This window comes from Notolepis coatsorum (assembly GCF_963971535.1).
Source record: "Notolepis coatsorum genome assembly, chromosome: 9".
In the NCBI taxonomy this organism is placed as follows: domain Eukaryota; kingdom Metazoa; phylum Chordata; class Actinopteri; order Aulopiformes; family Paralepididae; genus Notolepis; species Notolepis coatsorum.
This window is the reverse complement of record NC_140173.1, coordinates 137,332,149-137,351,755: the sequence shown is the minus strand read 5'-3', so window position 1 is coordinate 137,351,755 and position 19,607 is coordinate 137,332,149. Positions and strand designations below refer to the sequence as shown.

At 43.1% G+C, this 19,607-nt stretch overlaps 1 protein-coding gene across 1 annotated transcript in view; it reads left to right on the top strand.

The window, feature by feature from the left end:
• Nucleotides 1-19,607, top strand: part of pcnx2 (pecanex 2) — a gene marked incomplete at both ends in the record, with an annotated part of 92,605 nt that overhangs the window by 35,102 nt on the left and 37,896 nt on the right. Inside the window, 12 exons of the mRNA XM_084322019.1 lie at nucleotides 1-60; nucleotides 1,749-1,902; nucleotides 3,131-3,163; nucleotides 3,973-4,144; nucleotides 5,565-5,675; nucleotides 6,206-6,297; nucleotides 9,331-9,440; nucleotides 9,747-9,855; nucleotides 10,679-10,771; nucleotides 11,725-11,875; nucleotides 13,503-13,644; nucleotides 15,824-16,001. The exon at nucleotides 1-60 is cut by the window's left edge and continues 83 nt beyond it. Coding sequence (XP_084178145.1) covers nucleotides 1-60; nucleotides 1,749-1,902; nucleotides 3,131-3,163; nucleotides 3,973-4,144; nucleotides 5,565-5,675; nucleotides 6,206-6,297; nucleotides 9,331-9,440; nucleotides 9,747-9,855; nucleotides 10,679-10,771; nucleotides 11,725-11,875; nucleotides 13,503-13,644; nucleotides 15,824-16,001 — 1,405 coding nt within the window. The remainder of the gene's footprint in view (nucleotides 61-1,748; nucleotides 1,903-3,130; nucleotides 3,164-3,972; nucleotides 4,145-5,564; nucleotides 5,676-6,205; nucleotides 6,298-9,330; nucleotides 9,441-9,746; nucleotides 9,856-10,678; nucleotides 10,772-11,724; nucleotides 11,876-13,502; nucleotides 13,645-15,823; nucleotides 16,002-19,607) is intronic.

The window sequence follows — 19,607 nt, the reverse complement described above, 5'->3', positions numbered from 1 at the left end:
CCCTGGGAAGTGGATCAACATTCTGTATGACCGACTCACCCTGCTCGCCCTATTGGACAGGTAAAACATCAGCCCTGTCCACATGCTCAGTCTTATTGGACAGGTAATATACTACATTAGCACTACCAAGGAGCCTAGAAGGAAACATCCCTGAACCGTTAGCATTAGACATAATGCCATCAGAATGCACTGGAGAAAAACCCGGAAGCTTTAGAACGGGCGGCAAACGACAGAAACAGGGTCACGAAACCCCAAAACGTTATAATCCACACCACAGCATGCAGACAAAGGGTTATAACCACCTTCCCCCCCAAAAAACATGGTCCTCCAGCATTTTGAAGCAGTGTTAGATAGGCCACGTTACCAGTGAAATGGCTCCAGCTTGTAGTAATACACCAGCTTTTTCCAGAGAAACAAAATAGTGCCAAGTGCTGGAGGACGATGGCTTTGTGTTAGAGATAGGTAACCCTGTTTCCTGCATGTTGTGGTGTGGATTAAAACCTTTTGGTTTCAAGACCCTGTTTGCTTTCGATTAGCTCGGAACCCAGCCAGAACTCCGACCACGGGGCTCCGTAAGTAACCCGGCCAGAACTCCGACCACGGGGCTCCGTAAGTAACCCGGCCAGAACTCCGACCACGGGGCTCCGTAAGTAACCCGGCCAGAACTCCGACCACGGCGATCCGTAAGAAACCCGGCCAGAACTCTGACCACGGGGCTCCGTAAGTAACCCGGCCAGAACTCTGACCACGGGGCTCCGTAAGTAACCCGGCCAGAACTCTGACCACGGGGCTCCGTAAGTAACCCGGCCAGAACTCTGACCACGGGGATCCGTAAGTAACCCGGCCAGAACTCCGACCACGGGGCTCAGTAAGTAACCCGGCCAGAACTCCGACCACAGGGCTCAGTAAGTAAGTTACTGTAATAGTTTGGCTACACTACTGGTGAGTATTTCATACAACTTAATGTCCAAAAATCCAAACTATCCCTTTATGCCTGGTCACGATTAAGGGGTTCCAATTGGGCACTTGTTTGAGGCTGCTTCTTTCCCCTCACTAACAGAAATTCAAAATACATTTCGGTAATTGTTCCTAAATAACAGACTTCTTCTCCACAATATGTGAATGAGCAAGTATCATGTTGTAGTTTAGGAGCCAAACTGTTAGACCTCGACTTTGTATTCTGTATTCTACCCATTCGACAATCTGTTAATACAAGTTTCAATGAATCAAATTTGATTGATTGAAAATTGTATTAACAGATTGCAGAATGGGTACAATACAGGCAAGGCTCAATACACACAATTGTTAAGGGGATGCAGACCAGAGAAAGACTTTCGTCTTGTTTACACCAGGGTCCCCCATTTTCAATTTATAATGAATTGTAAGTAGGGTGCAACTAGCACCGTGCAATCCGTTCTTTGTGGATCTAGCCCTTAGTACACAAGCCCCACCCACTTCAATATGTATCCTTCTGTATCCCAAATCCACTCATATGACCCATTGTGATATGTTGCTGTATATCTTTAGTGTTGTTTCACCTTAGCCTACTAGGAGCCAGAATCTTCCTAATAATAGCCTGTTAATTCTGGCTTAATAACAGCTAAAATTACCTTAAGCCATAGGCAAAAGTGTTGTTTTAACATAATTCAAGCTGGAGGTCACATTATAGTGGAATCAATGGGAAAAAACGGTGGGTCATGGTCCCAATAATTTTATTGTCACTTTCTATCTCTCCTGTGTTTCTGTAGGAACCATGATGTTCTGGAGAACATGGTGGCCATCTTCATGGCCTTCATGGTGTCCTTCCTGGGCTTCCTGCTTCTCAACCACGGCTGCTTCAAAGACTTCTGGGTCTTCCAGTTTTGTCTCGTCATCGCCAGCTGCCAGTACTCGTTACTGAAGGTAAGATGGTACCCTTACACTGTCCCGTTTAAAGCCCACTTGAAAATGACTAGGGTGAGAGGTTTCTGATATTTGGTGTTATTTCATGTCCGACTAGTAGGCATGGTATTAAAGTGAGAAGCGTGCACTTTACAATAAACTGAGTGGCATATTATACCGTCATGTGACTGTATTATGCTTTGTTATAATTTGGTTTTATAATTTCACATGTGAATTTGATAATTTTTATGAAACGACTTTTAGTAGCTACTTCTTATAAGTGGCTTTGGTTAAAGGAAAACTCCAACATTTTGGGAAATTAGCTTATTTGCCATCTACCCTTGAGTTAGACAAGAATATACATACCTTTTTTCTTCTCTGTGCATGCAGTAGGAGTAGGAAGACGCGCACCGTTAGCCTAGCTTAGCGTCAGTCACTGGAAGTAGGTTCCTCCATTAGCCTAGTTCCCAACGTCTTCCTACTCCTACTGCATGCACAGAGAAGAAAAGGGTATGCATCTTCTTGTCTAACTCCAGGGTTCCCAAAATGTTGGAGTGTTAAGTTACATACATTTTTCTTCTCTGTGCATGCAGTAGGAGTAGGAAGACGTGCACCGTTAGCCTAGCTTAGCGTCAGTCACTGGAAGTAGGTTCCTCCATTAGCCTAGTTCCCAACGTCTTCCTACTCCTACTGCATGCACAGAGAAGAAAAAGGTATGCATCTTCTTGTCTAACTCCAGGCTAGATGGCAAATAAGCTAATTTCCCAAAATGTTGGAGTGTTCCTTTAACCAAACTATATTTATCTTGAAGGTAGCTTTGCTGTAGTTCAACTCCCTCCAGTGTGAAGTAATTAGTAGCTTGTAAAACGATGCTTTCAGAGTAGCTTCCCAGACACTGGCTGTGATTAATAAAAGTTATTATAATAAAATATTAGTTGATTTTGAAACAGTAGCCTTATGTTGTTGTTATTTAGACTTTCTGGTTAAATCAATTTATTTTCTTTTATGAAGACAACTGCCCCTCACATTTTTAACAGTCCCCTCAGTCACTTTCATTCTGGCCCTGCACCATACCCACACTGCCGTGGCAGTGGCACGCTACCTTTTGTCCTTTATTTGGTAGTGAGAAAGTTGGCAACCCACTCCTCCAGGCTGGTAGAACTCCTTTCAGGGTTGTGTTCTCCCATTATGTTCAACTGGGAACCATTCTCTTTTCATTTCTCCCTGGTTTCTGTCTTTTATTTTTCAGAGTGTCCAGCCAGACGCCGCGTCACCAACACATGTAAGCCCTTACACTTTGAATTAACATTGTGTGTGTGACATGCTACTGTATTTTGGTGCAGTTAAGAACAGGCTTCAAGTCTTACCTGTTGCGGTTTCTAATATCAATATAGTCAAGTTAGACCGCGCTCACAAGTTCTCACACTGGGTGCTGTAATCCCATAAAGTTCAGTATATCAAAAAGCAGGGTAGCCGGACCAGCACTCACAGGTTCAATGTTTTTTAATGGCAGCCTGAATAAAAAGCAGACATGTTTCGGACAATGTCCTTCATCAGTGATATGGCTAGCCATATCACAGTGATATCACAGCCATATCACTGATGAAGGACATTGTCCGAAACATGTCTGCTTTTTATTCAGGCTGCCATTAAAAAACATTGAACCTGTGAGTGCTGGTCCGGCTACCCTGCTTTTTGGTTTCTAATATCATCAATATGGTTATTTGTTGGCGTGTAGGTATGAGCATGTGTAGCAGGGTAGCCCTGTCTGAAGCCTAGTAAAGCCCTAATATCTCCCTTGGCCACAGAATAAGCCTGCATGAAGCCTAATATCTCCCTTGGCCACAGAATAAGCCTGCATGAAGCCTAGTAAGCCTAATATCTCTCTGTCCCAGAGGCGGTTTCGCTACAGGGTGGGGAAGGTCAAATGGGGGTTGAGCTAGTCTAAAGCCTAGTAAGCCCAATATCTCCTTTTGTACTTTCCCCTTCAGCTGACCGGTATATTTGCTTTCCTGTGCATTGGACTCAGGTTTGAATTCCGGTGGATTACATATGTGCGTTTGTCTCTGTGTGTACTGTGCACGTTTTCAGGGTCATAACCAGCTGGTGGCCTACAGCAGAGCAGCCTACTTCTGTATATTTTGCACTCTGATCTGGCTGTTGGAGCAGCTGTTGAGGAGCAAGGACCTGCCCGTCTCCACCCTGTACGGGGTCACCATCGTCTGCCACGACGCCCTGCGCTTCCTCCGGGACCTGCTAGTGGGTACGGCCCAACACACACACACACACGCACACACACACACACACACACGCACGCACGCACACACACACACGCACCCACACGCACCCACACACACACACACACACACACACACACACACACACACACACACACACACACACACACACACACACACACACACACGCACGCACCACACACGCACGCACGCACGCACACACACACCAGCAGAGACACACATACGCAGGGATATTCATGCTTACGTATACAGGTTCGCACACATGCACATAGAGGTTTGTACATGTTCCTGACACAAGCACATTAAGGAAGAACTGCATAGGCACTAATACACTCACGTAAGCAGGCACACACACACACACACACACACACACACACACACACACACACACACACACACACACACACACACACGCACACACACGCACGCACGCACACACACACACACACACACACACGCACTCACACAGACTGCCACAGTATTCTATGTGTTTTTACCTACTGTGATTGAATTCTACAGTTCTTTGCGTTTTGAATGTTAAGTGGCAAGTGGTACCTGCTGTATTGTATTGTGTTTTTACTTACTGCATTCTATGTGTTTCTACCTACTGCATTCTATGTGTTTTTACCTAGTTTATTCTATTATGTTTTTATCTACTGTATTCTATGTGTTTTTACCTACTGTATTCTATGTGTTTTTACCTATTGTATTCTACAGTATGTGTTTTTACCTACAGTATTCTATGTGTTTATACTGTATTCTATGTGTTTTTACCTACTGTATTCTATTATGTTTTTATCTACTGTATTCTATGTGTTTTTACCTACTGTATTCTATGTGTTTTTACCTATTGTATTCTACAGTATTTTTTTATTTGATTTGATATTTTTTATTTTCGTGTCTTACATACAGATGTATGCCCAGCCCATATGGGCTTACAAGACACATAACAATAAGTATATAATAATATACTTTACCAATTACTTAACAAATGACATATAGACCAAGATGGCCATAAAAAAATACAAGAAAATACAATAAAACGTAATATAACACAAGCTGTACTCAATGTAAATAAACAGAAAAATAAACAGATGTGTGTTTTTACCTACAGTATTCTATGTGTTTATACTGTATTCTGTGTGTTTTTACCTACAGTATTCTATGTGTTTATACTGTATTCTATGTGTTTATACTGTATTCTGTGTGTTTTTATCTACTGTATTCTGTGTGTTTTTACTGTATTCTATGTGTTTATACTGTATTCTGTGTGTTTTTACCTACTGTATTCTGTGTGTTTTTACCTACAGTATTCTATGTGTTTATACTGTATTCTATGTGTTTATACTGTATTCTGTGTGTTTTTACCTACTGTATTCTGTGTGTTTTTACCTACTGTATTCTATGTGTTTTGTGTTGTGGTAGGTTTTACGTACTGCTTTCCCATTACCTTCCTGGTGGGTCTTTTCCCTCAAGTCAACACATTCACCATCTACTTACTGGAACAGATTGACATGCACTTCTTTGGTGGGACAGGTTGGTAGGCCTCCATAGTCATCCCTCCATCATGTATCACCCCGGTATCATGCAGCATCCCTCTATCCACATTCCCAGAAATCTGGTGTCTCCATGTAGACTCACTTGTTTCCCTACAGGTGAAACCAATTTAGATCAATCTATTGATGTAGTCATTGGTTCAAGTCCAATCAAGTCCACATCAGTAAAATGTTAATCTTTAGCAAGCCATTTGTCTTCTGTTCATTTTCCATACTAAGGTAATGTTATTTTTACCCCATGTGACCAAGATCTGATAGTTGTCCCATTCTTAGCCTACTATGAAAATATTGAATTTGGGAAAATGTGATTTTCTGCATATGTGCAATTCCAGGCTTTGGCACTGTACAATGTACATACTGTATTTCTACGCACAAATCCCCTTCGACCGTTAAGTTAGTTAGTCATGCAATCACTATAGTCATAGTTGTTGAGTCATGCAATCACTTTGATGGAGTCATTTGTAATCTAAGCAGTCAAACTGAAGTTAGCTGTGTTTATGTATCTGTCAGCTGCCACCGGCCTCCATTCTGCAGTCTACAGCGTCCTGCGCAGTCTGATTGCCCTGGCTCTACTTTATGGCTTCTGCCTCGGAGCTCTCAAGGTAATAAGACAAACTGAATATACTGTTATACCACAGAGGGATACTGAGCACATGAGAGAGAAACAGACTTGATATACTATGTTCTGTACATAGACTAGTCTCTCTTCTCTTCTCTTCTCTTCTCTTCTCTTCTCTTCTCTTCTCTTCTCTTCTCTTCTCTTCTCTTCTCTTCTCTTCTCTTCTCTTCTCTCATCTTCTCTCCTCTCCTCTCCTCTCCTCTCCTCTCCTCTCCTCTCCTCTCCTCTCCTCTCCTCTCCTCTCCTCTCCTCTCCTCTCCTCTCCTCTCCTCTCCTCTCCTCTCCTCTCCTCTCCTATCTTCTCCTCCCCTCTCTTCTGAGTGAGTGTTATTGTGAATCAGTGTTCCTGGTTTGGCTGCTGTACTGTCGGAGCAGAGGAGAACTGGCAGCTCAGTTATAAATAGCCTGCAGCCAGAGAACTCACTAATGTAACTAAGTAGGACTGCAGCAAAACACACAGAGCTGCTAGTCATCCTTCACAAGTGACCATGGGGACGCAGTACTGAGGGGGAAGAAGCTGCTGTTGGATGAGGCTTTTACAGTTGTTCACGATTGCTAAAACACATTTCATGAAACTGCCCTCCCTTTTCTCAAAACTCTAAACACAAAACACTTTTCTCAAACTACATACACAAAACCTCACATTATCTTTTCAAAACCAAACAATCACACCAAAACAGTTGCCCATATGCTCAAAAGCAAAATTTTACACCAAAATCCCTCTCAAGGCCTGCACATTTTTTTAACAGTACTAAGCATCATTACACACAACAACAAATAATTTAAAACACAATGTTCAGAATGTGAGAATGTTCTTTTTACAGTTTCACAACTGCCAGGACACATTTTTAGAAACCTTCTTATCTGTTCTCAAAATATAGTATGTATTGGGCATTTATAGATTTGTGTGTTTCATAGGAATAGGATGTAAATTACTGTAAGAAAATTAAGAAAATACAGTTATCACAACTCAATGCAAAAATATGTAAACACTATACAATAGGGAGGTGTAGTCTGACGTCACCGGTTGTTCCACCCGTATAGGGATTCATCATTGGGAAAATGGATTATCGGATATTGTAACAATTATGCCGCATGGAAATAGAAAAGCTTTCATTTTTGCACAAAATGAGTTCCCTTCTACCACTAACATTATTGTTTAAGCATTTTTGGTTGAAATAAAGGTAGTTATACGGTTTTTAATTTGTAGTTAAAAAAGAACTACATTTACCAGTACGGCAGGAGAATGCCTGGCGTTCAGTGTTGTTGCCTAATACACGTCACGGCCAGCTGATACCACGCTAGCTAACGTTGCCTAGCTAAAGTTAACGTACCAGATGTTAGCAATGTCTACTGTCGTGTACATACGTTCCCTGGCAGAATACTTTGTTGGTGAGGACAAAAGTATACAAAGAGGAGAGAACCATTTTAAATCAGGGAATGTAGAGGAGTTTCGGGAATGCCGGCTAGCAAGCTAGCTAGCTACTAACGTTACGTAAAAAACAATAACGTTATAAACTATACACAATATGTACAACGAAACAATGATTTACATGAGTATTTACAGTGATTTAATATGCAGCGAAATAACGTTATACAATTTAAAATATAAATATAAATAGGTAACGTGGTTGTTGCTTTTAAAAATGGTGGTTTGCTTTAGAGATTAATGGTTATGATCGCCAGAGAGGTACTAGCCACAGATTCAGGGTCAGTTATTTTCCCATTGTACGAATTAGCTTATGGAATGTAAGGGAAATCTGATCCTAGGTCTGCGACTAAAGCCAGGAGTCTACACTGTGGTGACGCCAGTCAGCAGCGCCAAATGGTAGTAGTTTCTCAGTGAACGAAAACATAAACGTTGTTATTTTGCTATCTTTGCGATTAATTGCAAATATTTTCATGTTGAGCTATAGATTGTGGATGAATACGCACAGAAAGGTACACCATGGAAATGTCCATGCTTTATTTGTTTTAAACGAGACCATTTAGAAATGGGCAATGGGGAAATACATTGCGTTGGACAGAGGGTGGAACACGGAAAAACGACAATGACGTAACCACTACACCTCCCTATACATGTCAAAATTTAAAACACAATGTGATTTTTTTTTTTTTTTACAGTAATTACATAACTCCACTATCCTTATCAATATATCACAGTTTTGTGTAAGCAATTTGAATACATTAACAGTATACTGCATTTGGAAACATGACCTATACATGTACGATATAGGCCTACTAATACAGTAATGCATCTTGTACACATCCTTCTTGCCCCCCACCCCCAAAGAAGAAAAGAAAAATCCTTTGGAATCGTCTGCAAACTGTGCACTCTGCACTGGCCTATAATAGGTGTGGTCACATCATTTGCAACAAGTGTCTTACATTTTGAGTCGTTTTATCAATGACACCAGATGTGTTCATGGTGTTAAACTTTTACTGACTGTGGCTATCATTTTGCATCGCATTTTTACAACATGTGTTTTTAGCAAGACAAAATGTGGTTAGAGTTAGAGGGAATTGAGTTTTGTGGATTGTGTCTATATGTGAAATGTGTTTATGGTTTTGGCAAATGGGGGCTAGTTTTATTGAATGTGTTTAGGGAACTGGTCATTTGGTTTAGGGTATTGGGTTCTGTGTTTTAGCAATCATGAAAAACTATAAACGGTGACAACCACCAATAGACAGACCAGGGGATCCTGTTGTATATACTGCCAAAAGTATTTGAACCGTGGATCCTAATGTTGTATACTGCCATGTGTGTGTGTGTGTGTGTGTGGTGTGTGTGTGTGTGTGTGTGTGTGTGTGTGTGTGTGTGTGTGTGTGTGTGTGTGTGTGTGTGTGTGTGTGTGTGTGTGTGTGTGTGTGTACGTGTGCGTGTGCGTGTGTGTGTGTGTGTGTGCGTGTGTGTGTGTGTGTGCGTGCGTGTGTGTGTGTGTGTGTGTGTGTGTGTGTGTGTGTGTGTGTGTGTGTGTGTGTGTGTGTGTGTGTGTGTGTGTGTGTGTGTGTCTAGGAGCCGTGGGATGAACAGCATACCCCAGCACTGTTCTCTGGTTACTGTGGTCTCCTGGTGGTCTTCTCCTACCATCTCAGCCGACAGAGCAGTGACCCCTCTGTTCTACTGTAAGTGTGTGTGTGTGTGTACATGTGTGTGTGTGTGTGTGTGTGTGTGTGTGTGTGTGTGTGTGTGTGTACATGTGTGTGTGTATGTGTGCTAGTGGTATTATTGTACAGTAATAGAAAAAACAGCATAAAGCAATGGAGGATGGAAGCGGTGCATAAATTCATTGCAGACTGAATGAATGAATGAAATAATGAATGAATGAGTGAGTGAGTGAATGAGTGAATGAGTGAATGTATGTATGTGTAAATGAATGAATGGATGATGTTTGATGTCTAGTCCTATAGTTTGTACCATATTTACTGCAGGTCCCTGATTAAGTCCAAGCTGATGCCAGCTCTGGTGGAGAGTGAGGAAGAGGAGGAGGGAGATTCAGACATCAAAGACCCGCTGCCAGAGAAGCTCCGGAACTCCATGGTACCAAGATCATACTGTGATATGAAATAAATAATGCATATCTCACGTTCTTATTTGTATTTATAATATTGTATAAGGTATAGGGCTGTCCCCTCCATGAGTCAATTGATTGAGTCAGTTCATTTTAGTTTTAGTGGACTAAGAACAAGCTAGTTGATTCGTTTTTTTTTTATGTTTGTCTAATTCCCAGTTATTTCCTGATTATAAGCACATCTATATAGTGCTAGATTTACAGTAATGAGGTAATTCTGTTGGAAGCACAACATATTTAATTAATTAGTTGACAACGTCCTATGACTATTAGTCGACTAAGCCTTTCTTAAGTCGAGGACAGATGTAGGAATGATGTCAGTGGAGGATGAGGCTTGATTAATCTGAGGATTATGATTTTGGCTCAGAACTCCAAACCCCCTATAGGTGATTTGAAACACACATGTAAGTGGCTTAAACCTGTGTGTGGTTAATGCACATAATACTGTATGCTATCCCATAATATAATGATGAAAGAGAGGACACAAATAATGAATGGTTTCAAGTAGTAAATGTGTATGTAAACACATCAACTCAATATGTTGTACAGGCCATAGTATATCCTTTAATTGAGCTCAATAATCCTACAGACCACCAGGTGCAGATGATCACACACTCACAGATATAGACATTATGAAGGGAGTACACACACCCAACCTGTTTATAAAGGAATAGGACTGCAGCACACGGTTCATCTCTAGTTGTTCTTCATTTCGGTACAAGAATATTATTCTCTGACAGGTTTAGTCATCATATGGATTATGATTAGTGACAATTGTCTTGTCCTTCACAGAAGGATATTCTGCTGTCAGATTTGGTGGTGTGTTCTGTAGCCTACATCCTAACCTTCGCCATCACCGCTAGCACGGTCTTCCTGTCTCTAAAGGTGAGATTCCTGTTTACGTTCTGTTTTCTCTCTTTTCTTAAAGGAAAACTCCAACATTTTGGGAAATTAGCTTATTTGCCATCTACCCTGGAGTTAGACAAGAAGATACATACCTTTTTCTTCTCTGTGCATGCAGTAGGAGTAGGAAGACGTTGGGAACTAGGCTAATGGAGGAACCTACTTCCAGTGACTGACGCTAAGCTAGGCTAACGGTGCGCGTCTTCCTACTCCTACTGCATGCACAGAGAAGAAAAAGGGTATGTATCTTCTTGTCTAACTCCAGGGTAGTTGGCAAATAAGCAAATTTCCCAAAATGTTGGAGTTTTCCTTTAACTTTACTTTGATCTGAGCTCAGGTGCAAGACCCCTTTTAAATGAATAGATCACCTTAAATAAGCACAAATACATCAGACTGGCGGGTACTTCACGGTCGCGCCTACCTATTGACCGCCATTATACTTGGCCTGTATAAAAACTGTCTGCAGTACACTTAGATTGTTTGAGAGGTTTGTTTTGTTAGTGGATCCTGTTACAGTAAGTCAAGCAATTACTTTCCAATGCTGGCTACCCTCGAGTGTTCACACCATTGTGACAACTCCGTTTTCAGGCACGTCTATTTCCCCAGTCAGCTGCAGGATATTTAGTCTTTTCCCTACCTGGGCATTTAATATTACGCTTATTAAGCTCCAAGTGACCTAAAACTAAGAGGTAAAGACTATCTCTGGGCAGCGATGGTCACATGTTTATATCTGTGTGTTTTGACCTAAAGTTGTAGTTTATGAACAAACACCATCTAATCTCTGTTTATTCCCCCAGTTGTTTTCCCCCAAAAGGGGCGTGGCACGATCAAAATAGAGGCGTGGGGCGTATATATATTAACCAATGCGCTGTCTCGTCATTCATCTGAAGAACCGCATGATAACTTTCTGTGAATATGTCTTGACTTGTCTCCAGCCATTTGTGACCATCGTGCTGTATGCACTGGCAGGGACGGTGGGGTTCGTCACCCACTACCTGATCCCCCAGCTGAGGAAGCACCATCCCTGGCTCTGGATCTCCCACCCTGTCCTTAAGACCAAGGAGTACCACCAGTTTGAACCCAGAGGTCAGAACACACTGGGGAGTCTTTATATGATCCATTTGAACGAGGCAATATGATATTTAAAATGTTGCACGATGGGAGATTAAATGGGAGACTAGAATGCTGCTGCATGTTGGCTATAGCTGGTGGTGAGTCTACTCAATCAATCAATAGGTGATCAATCATTCATCCACAACCACTTGATAACATTTCTCAATATTTCAGCACATGTAAAATAAAAGTTAAAGTTGTTTGGATACTGGATAAAATGCTGAAAGTTGTTAAATGATTATGAACAATATTTAATGTGTTCCTTACAATTTTTTTTAATCTAGCTTACTAACTGACAAAATGTTTACATGTTGTAACCAGTGGACAGCAATGTTTCCTGTCAATTTCCAATCAAACAGTTTGGACCTCTTTGACAAACACAGTTTCTGCCTTTATTTCTGGGGCACACTTTATGCCCCTTCATCAGAGTCAAGCAGCCCGAGTCCATGTGCTTCCAATTGGTTTACAACTGGAGAGTGGATCCTGTAGGAGGCTCTGTGTTTAACTCCAACTGTGTGTGTGTGTGTGTGTGTGTGTGTGTGTGTGTGTGTGTGTGTGTGTGTGTGTGTGTGTGTGTGTGTGTGTGTGTGTGTGTGTGTGTGTGTGTGTGTGTGTGTGTGTGTGTGTGTGTGTGTATGTGATATCTGTACCTGTGTGTGTGTGTGTGTGTGTGTGTGTGTGTGTGTGTGTGTGTGTGTGTGTGTGTGTGTGTGTGTGTGTGTGTGTGTGTGTGTGTGTGTGTGTGTGTGTGTGTGTGTGTGTGTGTGTGTGATATCTGTACCTGTATGTGTGTGTGTCTGTGTGATATCTGTGTGTGTGTGTGTGTGTGTGTGTGTGTGTGTGTGTGTGTGTGTGTGTGTGTGTGTGTGTGTGTGTGTGTGTGTGTGTGTGTGTGTGTGATATCTGTACCTGTGTGTGTGTCTGTGTGATATATATGTGTGTGTGTGTGTGTGTGTGTGTGTGTGTGTGTGTGTGTGTGTGTGTGTGTGTGTGTGTGTGTGTGTGTGTGTGTGTGTGTGATATCTGTACCTGTGTGTGTGCATCCTTGACACAGTTCACGTGTCAAAACCGTTGTCAATTTTGTGCCCGAAATAAAGGCACAAACTGTCCTTGTGCCCTGTGATCTGTTCCCTGTATCGCTGCACTGCCTTGTTCCCGAGAGACACAGGACAAATAGTGTCTTTCTCTCTCGCTCGCCCCCTAGTGCCCTGCAATTTAGTCGAGGTGAATGGGAAATCCATCTATACGTGTTTATGACATACTGTAGAACAACATAACAGTGGCTCAGGAGGTAGAGTAATCATCCGGTAATCATAAGGTTCCTGGTTCGATTCCTGCTCCTCCCGGGCAGCGTGTCGAAGTATCCTTGAGCAAGACACTTAACCCCTAATTGCTCCCAATGAGCAGGTTGGCACCGTGCATGGTTCCCTCCTCCGTGAATGTGTGAGTGCATGGGTGAATGTGAGGAACAAATCAATTGTAAAGCGCTTCGGATAAAAGCGCTATATAAATGCACCATTTACAATTGAACATGAAGTGGGATTTAAACGTTTGCATTAGCAGACTGTCCTTCTAATATGCGTGTGTTTCCTGCCTCCAGAGGACGCCGCGCTGATGTGGTTTGAGCGTCTGTATGTGGGCCTGATGTGTTTCGAGAAGTACGTGGTCTACCCTGCCATCATCCTGAGCGCACTCACCAATGACGGCTTCGCCCTCAGTCACCGCAAGAAGCTGGGCATCCAGTGAGTATAGGAGACACATTTTTAAGTACCTCGGAGTCCACATATCCGAGGACTTGACATGGACCACACACATTGACAGGGTTATCAAGAAGGCACGACAGGGGCGGTCAGGTGGCGTAGCGGAGATTGTGCTCGTCACCAATGCAAGAGGCTGCGGTCTCGACTCCCGGAGAGTCAGCATTGCCTTGGCTCGGGCTGATCGCTATACTAACTCGTTTGGCTGAGTTAGGGGGAGGGGAGCCGTGGGTGGGTCCTGGGCGTTGTGGACAGCGACCCCTACAGTTCGGTCGGGGCGCCTGCTCAGCGAAGGTAGGATCTGGTGAGAGGTAGTGCGGCCTCCCACACGTTACACTCTCCCACTGAGAATCTGCGCGGCCAGGCTGGCTGCCGGCTGGCTGCACATGCGTCGGAGGAAAGCATGTGACAGTCTCCGGCCTCTCGGACCAACAGTAGGGGAAAGTGCGCAACAACCAGGAAGGGGGTTGGGAATTGGCATAACGACTAACAGTGGGATGGGAGAAAAATCGGAAAAAGAGGAGGGGGAAAAAGATAGTAAAAAAAAAAAAAGAAGGCACGACAACACCTCTACTTCCTCAGGCGCCTAAGGAAGTTCAAAGTGAGCCAGGCGATCCTCAAGAACTTCTACTCATGCACAATAGAGAGCATCCTGATGGGCAATATCACCTCCTGGTTTGGGAATAGCACTGCACAAGACCGTAGCAGACTACAGAGAGTGACCCGTTCAGCCGAACGCACAATTGGAGGGGGGCTTCCCACTCTCCAGGACATTTACAACAAGCGGTGCATGGGTAAGGCTAAGAGAATAATCAAAGACCCCAGCCACCCAAACAACTGCCTCTTTGAACTGCTGCGGTCAGGCAAGCGATACCGGAGTCTCATGGCAAGCACAGAGAGACTCAGAAGGAGCTTCTATCCCCAGGCAATCAGGATGCTCAATGAACAATGAACAATAACAGACCATCAAATACACCCACAACACACACATCCACACGCACACACTCACTTTAAATAAACAACACACTGTAGCACCCACTTTACCCACTTTAGACACTAACACACTTATATTTATTGGCATCAATCCCATGCACCTCATTGCACCTCACCACCACAAGGTGGCACCACAAGCTAAGCTATACCTCACCATTTCTACACTGTACTGTATCTGCATTGTATAGACTGTACATATACTGTATATATGTATTGAACTTTTTTTGGTTTTGTTTACACTTGTTTACGTACTTGACTTTCTATTTTATACTTATATTATACTATTTTATACAATCTTGTTTTTATCTAGCACACTCAGGAGCAAAACAGAAAGAAGCATTTCATGCAAAAGTATTCTGTATTTCTAGGGTGCCCACCAGTCCCGATATTGGGACGTTTGTCCCGCGTCCCGCTACAACAAAACAATGTCCCGCAATTCAAAGATAAAGTCTCGCGAGTCGCGCTGCCTGCCACCTGTCCGAGCGAGGCCGGGGCAGCTGTATGTGTGACGTCAGTCACTCGAGTAGTCAGATGAAAGGCCGCCAATATTACTGATACAAGTTGTTTAGCTAGCTAAGAAAAACAAGGAAATGGAGGCAAAAAAAAGAGACTTTGCTCATATAACAGAGACTGGGACAATAAGTATACGTGGCTGAGATCCGTTTCAGATGATCCCCAAACTGGAGGAGAGGGGGACGTCACGTATAGTTGTTCAGAGGAGCGCCTCTTCAGCAAGTCTGGCCCGACTATTATTGAGAACTGAATCAGAGGGTCGGTTTGTTATAATAACAGAATACACGCTGAGTATCGCCGGGACACTGTCCAGAGGGAAGGGGGCAATAGAATCCGGAGGCTAATATCCCCAAAACCGGAGGTGAGTTTAATAAGATTAATAACAAAATGAGCTATATATAGCCTACCGTCTGCGTCAAATATGATATAAAGGCATTTAAATAATAAATACATTTCTTTAATTTTAATTAGCAATACAAAAAATGTAATACTCCCCCCCCCCCCCCCCCACGTGTCCCACATTGTCCCGCAAAAGCAGTGCTGCTGTCCTGCGACTGAACCATTTTGACCTGGTCACCCTAATGACAACTAACAAAGAAACTTGAACATGAAACTTGAAACTTGAGGTGTGTGTTGTTGTTCATGTTGTTGTCTCCAGCTGTGATGTTCTCCTGACGACGGTCGCCGGCATGAAGCTCCTGCGCTCGTCCTTCTGTGACCCCAGCCTGCAGTTCCTCACCCTCCTCTTCACCCTCGTCTTCTTCCACTTTGACTGTCCACACGCCTCCGAGAGCTTCCTGCTCGACTTCTTCCTCATGTCCATCGTTTTCCACAAGGTGAGCCAGTGTTGTAGTCTCTCTGTGTGTGTGTGTGTGTGTGTGTGTGTGCGTGTGTGTGTGTGTGTGTGTGTGCGTGTGTGTGTGTGTGTGTGTGTGTGTGTGTGTGTGTGTGTGTGTGTGTGTGTGTGTACTGACGCATGGCTCTGTGGGACTAATTAATTTCACCGCGGGGGGCATAATCCCACGGGACAATGCATTGGTAACTTGTTTCGCATGACGAGATATACCCCCGCGAATATTATTGCACGGATCGGAATAGGGGCGCGCGCGCGCGGGAGCGTGCGCAATGATGTTTTGCAGCAGGTTGACAGTGATATGCGAGTGCTCTCTTGACACAGAGAGAGAGAGAGACATAAGCCCCCTCTCTCTCAATGCAGTGCGATCCGAGACTCGCACCGCGCGTGTATGAGCCTCTCTCTCCCTCTCTCTATCTATCTATCTGTCTCTCCCTCTCTCTCTCTGTCTCTCTCTCCCCCTCTCTCTCTTTCTCTCTCTCTAGGAACACTGTCGAACACTTTTGAGGAAGTGCTGACTGACAGGGAAACCGCTTCCGCATTATTTCCACTCGCTTGGTTTTGCTCATACTTACTCAACGTATACGCCAACTCCTCCAATCACAGTTGATTGTGGGCGGGCGGTGGCAGATCAGAATTCTTACACGTCACAGACTGGCGTAAATTCAGCATGGCTTGGTTTAGTGGGGGAGGTTCTTATCTCAGCTGAACTGGAGGGATGGGACTGGGTAGACATTTCACATCTAGTCAGTGTTGGTACAACCCCACATTGCTAGAAAACAATGCATGTAGTAGGTGGAACACACGTGTCTGCCCTTGCACAAAATTAAATAATGTTCCAGTATTAATATAGCCATCAATATCTTTTGCCAAATGATTAGGGCATATTATAAGAAAATATATTTATTTATCAATAATAAATGCATTTATCAATGACCAAGTCAGAGTCCTCGTCTGCACCATCCGAGTCTGAATGCGGTCAATGCTCGAGTCCAAGTCCAAGTTCGAGTCATCAGCGCTCAAAGTCCAAGTCCAACACTGAGGTGAGCAGAAGACGGCTGTTCCTTTTCACTTGCAAAGTGAGCTCTGCTTCTTACCGAGAGGCCTATGAGCATCACCAAACAAGAATACTGAAGAGTGTGTGGGTTGGTTCTACTCTTGCTGTTGATGATACACCCACGGACACACAGATGGGCGGATAGGCTGGACGCCAGGGGTTGGAAGTAGCTTTTTACTCTTAGTCCTTCACCTACACAGTATTAGGTGGCAACAGTTGCTCAGGAGGTAGAGCAGTCGTCTGGTAATCCGGAGGTTACCGGTTCGATACCCGCCTCTCCCGGGCAGCGTGTTCTCCTTGAGCAAGACACTTGACCCCTAATTGCTCCTGATGAGCAGGTCGGCACCTTGCATGGTCGCCTCCGCTGTCGGTGTGTGAATGTGTGAGTGCATGGGTAAAATGTGAGGAACAAATTGTAAAGCGCTTTGGATAAAAGCTGCTATATAAATGCAGCCATTTACGAATTTATTACAGAAGTTTTGATACTGTTTGAGATACATACTGTGCGAGCGTTCCTACTTCAAGAGTAACGTAATGAGAGCCAGTATAACTGGACTTTAACATGACATTCAGGAGTGCATTTCATGTGGAGGAGTGCACACCCCAAATTGAGTGATGAGATACAAGAATGACATACATTCAGTTTGCAGCCCCTATACAGCTAAAGAGACTAGTTTTATCCGGTCTCACAGCTGCTAAAAAGCTGATAGCATCACGATGGATTCAACCGGAAAAAATTTGCCGGAAGGTATGGGTTCTTACCTATCTCGATGTGATTTATCTAGAGATATCTATAGCAAGAATTTTAGGTGTCAGTGAAACCAACATTGCAATCTGGTTAGAAGTGGTGGAGAGAATAAAAGCTAGCATATGAAGTGTAGTGCCTGGTTAGAAACGAATGAAAATGGATGGATTATCCAAGTGGGGGTCCGGGGGGGGGGGGGGGGGGGGGGGAGCATATGTTTGTATGGTATTAGATAGCAAGTATTAGGTATATATCTCGTAAACTACATTTATAATGATTCAAATGTTGATTTCATTGGATGTTTACTGTTAATGCGTGTGTCTAATTTGTTGTTATGTTTAAAAAAGAATAAAAAATAAAAAAAAAATAAAAAGAATGACATACAGAATGTGTACTTTTAAAGTTAAATACTAGTACATTAAATATAATTTACCTTTACAGGAATACTTCACCCAAAAATGATCATTTGTATATTAATTACTCACCGGGTGAAGACTTGAATTCTCTCATGCCTCCACAGTGAATGTAGAAGAAACGGTCATACTTGATGAATTTAAGTTAATGGAGACAGCACAACTATATCAAAACATCAGTTTACAAACTCTCTCACAACTCGTGCGGTGCAGTATAATCCAAGTCTCATTTATCCAGTTGTATGCTCAGTACTTCCCAAACACATGCATCTTCTCTAAAAACTTTAACAAAAACATAGTAGTAGTGTGCTCAGAAAAACTGACATGAGGTAAATTTGGCTCAAAACCGACGTGAGGTCAGTTTTCCTGAGCACACTACTTGTTCCGGCATGAGAGTGTTTAACCCAAATGTGTTTGGGAAGTACTGAGCATACGACTGGATAAATGAGAGATTTATCTGACATTATACCGCACCATGTGTTTGAGCGTTTGTAAATGGATGTTTTGATATCGCTTTGCTGTTGTTAAACTTAATCTTAATTCAATTCATCAAGTATGGCTACCGTTCTTTGGGGAGGATTCTACGTTCACCATGGAGGCATGCAAAAGAAAAAAAGAATGTCCTGAATGCAATGCATCACAGGGTGAGTGATTGATAGACAAATTATAATTTTTGTGGGAAGTATTCCTTTAAGTAAATTTTTTTATGAACAGCTTTCACCACAGTGCTATTCCATCAGGGTGTTTCTACTTTTACTTAAGTAAAGAGAGAGTGTGCTTTGTCCAGCACTGTCAGAATCGTACCCTAGTGTGAGGGGTAGAGTTTTGTCACACACACACACACACACACACACACACACACACACACACACACACACACACACACACACACACACACACACACACACACACACACACACACACACACACACACACACACACACACACACACACACACACACACACACACACACACACACACACACACACACACACACACACACACACACACACACCACACACAAACACTGACACTGTGCGTGTGTGTGTACGTGTGTGTGGGTGTATAAGAGAATGATTTAATCAAGATACAGGGGGAAGAAAGCATGGTGTGTGTGTGTGTGTGTGTATGTGTGTGCTGCTCTGGTGGTATCTAGACCTTGAGAGGTATATTTAGGCAGTGGGTTATAAATAACTGTCCCACTGTTATGGCTGTGATTGTGATTTTGACAGGGGCGTAGCAGTGCTTCTAGTGACAGAAAACAGTGTAGCTGTAGGACAACATACCAGTATGTGATCAAAATCCTCCAGGCAACAATACGTTTACAACAAATCTCTCTGTATGAAGCTGCAATGATTCAAGTTTCTTTAATA